This window comes from Neopsephotus bourkii, unplaced genomic scaffold, assembly GCF_033783945.1.
Source record: "Neopsephotus bourkii isolate Nb327-2 ecotype Australia unplaced genomic scaffold, CSIRO-AGI_Nbou_v1 NB_1853, whole genome shotgun sequence".
Taxonomy (NCBI): domain Eukaryota; kingdom Metazoa; phylum Chordata; class Aves; order Psittaciformes; family Psittacidae; genus Neopsephotus; species Neopsephotus bourkii.
Window position 1 is genome coordinate 55,072 of NW_026902326.1, and position 6,000 is coordinate 61,071.

General features: G+C 34.5%; 1 protein-coding gene across 1 annotated transcript in view; it reads left to right on the plus strand.

Annotated features, from left to right (window-relative positions):
• The window catches only part of LOC133207280 (lysine-specific demethylase 4C-like), a 36,758-nt gene extending 31,019 nt beyond the window's left edge, over nt 1-5,739 (plus strand). Inside the window, exons 4-5 of the mRNA XM_061344043.1 lie at nt 2,315-2,407; nt 4,796-5,739. Coding sequence (XP_061200027.1) covers nt 2,315-2,407; nt 4,796-4,972 — 270 coding nt within the window. The 3' untranslated portion in view covers nt 4,973-5,739. The remainder of the gene's footprint in view (nt 1-2,314; nt 2,408-4,795) is intronic.
• The last annotated feature ends 261 nt before the right edge of the window (nt 5,740-6,000 follow it).

Sequence of the window (6,000 nt, forward strand, 5' to 3'; positions counted from 1 at the left end):
GCGTACATATACTCAATTCTTCTGCCCTGTGAGATCTCTGTTTCACCTTTGAGATTCTCTTATGAAGCCTTTTGTGTGATCTTTTAGATGGCACAACAAAAGGAGAGACTGAAAAGGACTGTCTGAAATGAGTATTATGATCTAATAAGGCAAATCTTTTTTACTTGGATGAATCTGTGAATTTTCCTCATATTCACGAGACATTTGTATTGACTGCAACTGTACTAGTGCATGCAGGAGCTATGACACAATGCACCACAATTTTACCACCCAGGATCCTATACAATCCCTAAGCAGTGTTATACCTACCAAATGAAGCATATGTTTAAGTCAGATTGTTAATGTGATCTGTGTTTGATTTTTATTGTTTTTTTTTTATGTTGACATTCACTATAACTTTTTGAGTTTCATTTGAGATTCTTGAATAACCCATTCCCTTTATTAACTGCTTACTAATGTCAGCTGACCTTTTAATTTATGATGTCCTGAGAAAATCTCATGGAGATAACATACTACACAAACAAGGTGCAGCAGCAGAAGTCCAAATAAAATAACTTGCAGGGTAAAAATTGATGATTTGAAATATAGTATCTGGAGTCTGAATTAAATTGGAACTATTAGAGGTGGTAGGTTTATATTTTGCATGAATCATGATACTATTTGAAGTCTTAGAGGAGCTCTTAATGGTAGGCAATTAATTTCCAGTGTGGTATGCTGAATTATAGCTGAAGAACTTCTGGTTACTCTTCATTGTAAGTATTCAATATATTTCACAATGCAAGTATACCTGATTCTGTGGTATGAAGCAGTTACTCCTGCTGCACACTGAAAATAAAAATATTGCCCATTCAGGAGGTGATTTTCTGATCACATGGAGCTGGCAGAGTTCATTTCCTGCCTGGTTCTTTCACCAGTGATACAAAAACCATTTTTACCAACTGTAACATGCAAAAAACATATTACCAAATGTATTGTACAGTAAGGCAGGGGAATAGCAGAAAGACTGCTCCTGTATGCCTGGTGAGAAATACCTAAATTGTCATAATTTTATTAAACAAGCTTAAGCCAAATTGACCTTTAAATTCCTCTAGCATAGTGCTAACAGACTAGGCTTATGGAGTTAGTAAGAGGAGCAAAAACCAGCAAGTATGACTTTTGTGACTTTGTTATCCATCTGTGTTCTGTGGATTTGAAAGGCATTCCAGATTTGTGCTTCTATTAATTGCTGTTAAAAAATTGCTTTTAAAGAAGTTAATAATTCATAGATCTATACCCTGGCTTTTGAGAATAAATATACTACCTCAGATTTTTCATCTGTTAACAATTAATGTGACATACTCAGTTGTGGCAAAGTTTTAATTTGAACCTTCAAAACCCAGTGCATTTACAAGTTCAAATACATTTTTTTTTTCTGTTTTATCTATAATAATTCTTCCGATAAGTTGATATTTTCCTATGTTTGAATTTGGGCTTATTCTTCCCCCCCCAAGTCTGTTGTCATTCATGTGTTTTCATTAAGTCACCTGAGATTTGGAATGGGACTTCTTTTAGTTTTATACTGAACTTTATACTTAAGTACATTTTCTGTGGGAACTAAAACGGCAGTCATAGATAATAGCTGAAATTCACAATTGTTAGATGAAATATTAAAAAAGAAACAGCAGCAACTGAAAAGGTTTAAATGCTTCAAAACCCTAGCATTTTAACATTCTCCACACCTAGTTACATTTCCTTTCTCATTTTCTGCTAACAGGGTTCATATTGGATTAAATCTAAACCTAAGTGTGATAAAGCTTTTCATCTTCTGAACAGAGCATTTTAAAGAAATTCCATCAGATTCAATAGAATTCTGTTAACTGGTATTTCCTTAGTGTCACTCATACTTTATTTCTCGTGATACGGTCTTCCTCAACCTTGAATCACAGAATGTTAAAATTAATTATTTATTTGTTAGAAGCAAGTAAAAAAAAAATTAGAGGTGAGTAAAAATGACATGAAGACATTTCAATATGTCATTCCCACAAAATGGTGTCTGTATTGTTACTGCTCAGCATTCCTAATGTAGTAAATTTTACTTCGTTGTGTGTCAGTGATGATTTTGAAGTCTCTGTTTAGAAACCAGTTTCAACTTATGCATGTGTTGTATTTCCTAAGAAATAACTTTTTTTATGTTTTAACTTCAGCTTCCTGAAATAGATAGCAAAATATAAATCTTTTGTATTTGCACATATATTTTTGTCTGGAGACATTCCCAGAAACTTCTTGCAAGAGTTAAATTATGATTTTATATTCAAATACACATTTTTCCAATTAGGTTGAATTTGAAGATGGCTCTCAAATAGTAATGAAGAGAGAGGAGATCTATACACTAGATGAAGAGCTCCCTAAGAGAGTAAAAGCACGTTTTGTGAGTATTTGCTCATAGTATGTATATGTTTGAAATGCCAGTAACATTATTCTCTGCTATATTCTAGATTTTCAGTTTAAATTGGACAAATGTTTTGTGAAGCCTGTACTAACATGACTCTCTTAGTCAACACAACAATTAGCACAAGTGTCCATTTGCTAGTGGTTAGTTGTTCTTCTAGTACAGGCAAATGCTGTTGTCAGACATAATTCTTTTCTCCTAAAAGGGACATCTTGTTCGATCAGCTGTCAGAGCATGAATTATCACATTAGTAAATATTTAAATTGACAGACATTCTGTTCTTTCAGTATGCTTATAATGGGTATACTTTTTAAAAAACTTCCCAAGTTTTCAGAGCTTTTAAATGCAATGCTTTTAAAAGCCTTGAATTTAATAAAAATGCAATTAACTTGTTCTAAGAAACAAAGTGCCTGATCAGAACTCATCAGTGTCACTGGATTTTTTGTTTCCTGCAGTTTCAAAGAATATCCACAAGCTAGTCATTTGTATGCCTGCCATGTGGAAAAGTGTTGAGGTTCATAGAAGCAGAACACTTAAAGACTGGAAAGGGAAAGTTCTGTCATACAGTTGTTGGGGGAGACAGGAGAACTGCTGTCCTTGTCATTAATACTAAATGTTGTGCAATTCAATCCATTATCAAGCCTACTCAGAAGAGCAACATGTTCTTCTCATGTCCATGTTCTGTTTAGAGCTGTTTGTTCAAAACTGTGTTGCTTCACTGCAATGAAGCTTTGAAAGGGAGAGCAGTGTACAGTATATTTTTCATTGCTGCAGGGAGGTGGACTCATATACAATGCCTGTTCACACGTTCATTATGTGACATTAATTAGCTGATTCTTGAAAGCTGAGTGCAAGGAGCTGTAGGGGAATGATGTGCAGAGTTGATTCTGCAGGCGTCTGTCAGATTGTATGATGTAATACATAACATTACATACTGAGGTAGCTGAAGAAGGTTCCACGCTGACTTTCCCTTTCTGTGCTTCTTGCCGTGTGCAGCTGCAATCATTGTTATTATGAGAATTTCCTTTCATCCAGTTCTCAGCAGCCAATCCAAAAATAGATGCCTTATATTTCAGAATCTAGGAGTTTATCAAAGGAAAGAATTGGCATCATTTATGAAAGGGGGGATAAAGCTGGAGAAATGAGGCTGGCAGCCTGCTGAGGGTGTGTTTACTGACAGGATACCTTGTTTTACTGAAGTAACAGAATATGATTAGTACAGCTCTTTCTAATGGGAAGTGCAGTGTTCAGATATTCTTGGCTAAGATACCTTTTTGTCAGTGTATTTGGCATTAATGCACGTGTCTTTCAATGTCCTGACCATCTAAGGTTAAGATAGATGTCTTGGAAAGTGTTAAATAAACATCTGGTTGGTTATATTCAATTGGATTTCTCATTGTACTTGGAAAGTATTCCACTGACTTTTTTTTTTTTAGAGACTATGCGTAAAAAGCATTTATAATTATTTGCACATTCTGTAGAATGCAAACTTGCATTTCACTAAGGATAACAATACAAATATAGTTGGGTTTATGCTACCCTTTTTAAAATGGAGTTTTTATCAACATTATGTATTTTTTTTGCATTTGACACAATTGACTTCACTGGAGGATTAAGTACAGGTTAAAAACATTGAATTTGGTCAACTAAATGAAACAAGCCACAGCCTGTGCTCAGACCTTTACATGGTTTTCTACTATTGCCTCAAATTCTGTGAATATGGAGCTTAAACACCACCTCCTTCCCTCCTCATGCTGAAAACTGTGCAAGTTAAAGACAGCTTTGTGATACTGCTCCTATGTCTTGAAATAAATTATACCAATTCATTACAAATTATGTAATTCCCAGTACTGGGAATTTTATCATGACTCAGTAGTGGAAGTTGGTCCAGAAATTTCTGCTGCTGCTTTTTCCCAACTGGCTTGCTGTTTGCTGTCCTGCTGCTTGGTTTCAGTTGATTCCCAAATAGTTTAAGTTTGCTGACAGACAACCAAAATTGTGACTCTGATTCTTTGCAAATTAAGCAGTGTGAAAGTTTATTTTCAGAGATCTGTGCTGTATTACCTTGCATTTCAAACTTTTCTGAATAACTAGTGTTAGTCAGACGTTTCTATGGAACACTGCAGACCTGGAGAATTAGATGGTCAGTAGTACATGCAAAATACAGAAAAGTAAAAATTATGTTTTAAATCTACATTTAAAATATATATTTAATATTTTGGCATCTTCCTGAAAACGGTTGTAACTGCATAATAGCAGTCTAGCTAGCTTCATACAGTCTATCCAAATATATCTATGTTTCCATGTAACTTGTCAGAATATGATGGCCTATATTAAGCTGTATGTGTAATTTATGTCTGATTTTAGTCCACAGCCTCTGACATGAGATTTGAAGACACATTTTATGGATCAGACATTATCTTGGGAGAGAAGAAGAGGCAGAGAGTATTGAGTTCCCGCTTTAAGAATGAGTATGTGGATGATCCGGGATACCGCACTTTCTTAAAAAGCTCATTCCAGAAGGAATGCCAGAAGAGGCTATAAAGAAAGCAAGAGAGGGAGAGGGATGTTGATTACAAAGCATGCATCATTATTTGCAATTAGTTTCAGTTTAATTGAACACTGTTTTACAGTGACCTAATCTGTAGATCAACCTCATAAACTGAAGTTCTTGAGTTCTGATTTCTTCAGCTAATTTGTTAAAATTTCATAATGTTTTGGTTATGAAACTAAGGGGGAAGCCAAGTGAGAGTAAGAGGGATTACACACGGATATGCTGAAGAAAACGTTCACTCCTGTTTGCATTGAGATATGTAGTAAAATTCCTTTTGAACTGTGGGAGAAAATTCACATTCAAAAAAGGAGACATTTTAGTAAGCAGAGATAATATCGGTAGCAAATTTTTTTTCAGCAGGCAGGAAAGGATGTTAAGTTCGGTAACAGCAGTTTTCATGAAACATCTAAAACAAATATGAGTATGTACAGTATTAAGACACAAGCTGTACTTTGTACAGTGCTTTTATATGTTTATATCACTACTGCTTTCAGTAGGGTTTGATGCGGACACAGCTGTTGGTTTAGATATTTTTGCCATTTAAGGAAGATACCTTCAGCAAAGCAAGGGTGTTTTGTATATCTAAAGAGGGAGATTTTGGCAGTTATTTTTCAACATGTTTTTCATAAGATCTGTTAAAATAGCTATTTGTAAAATGCAAGTTTCTTTCATTTCGTGTTTGAAGAATTAGAATTTAAATCTTTATGCTTAACAGCCTAGTTTTGAATGAATATATTATGGTATTCATTTTAAATTAATGTTTTATCAATGTAGTAATGTTTTGAACTAAGCAAATAAATACTTTTACTTGCAGCATTTTGCCTGTTGATGTGATTTTCAATCCTATTATTTTATACTTACAGGAATCAAGGGACTTCACTATATGCAATATGCGTGTAGTTTCCTGAACACAGCAGAATATATACACACCCATAGGCTTAATGTTAAAAATGCAAACTTGATAAATACTGTGCTTTCATTTCCTGTCTATTTCCCTGCATTCTTTGGGATCTTGATC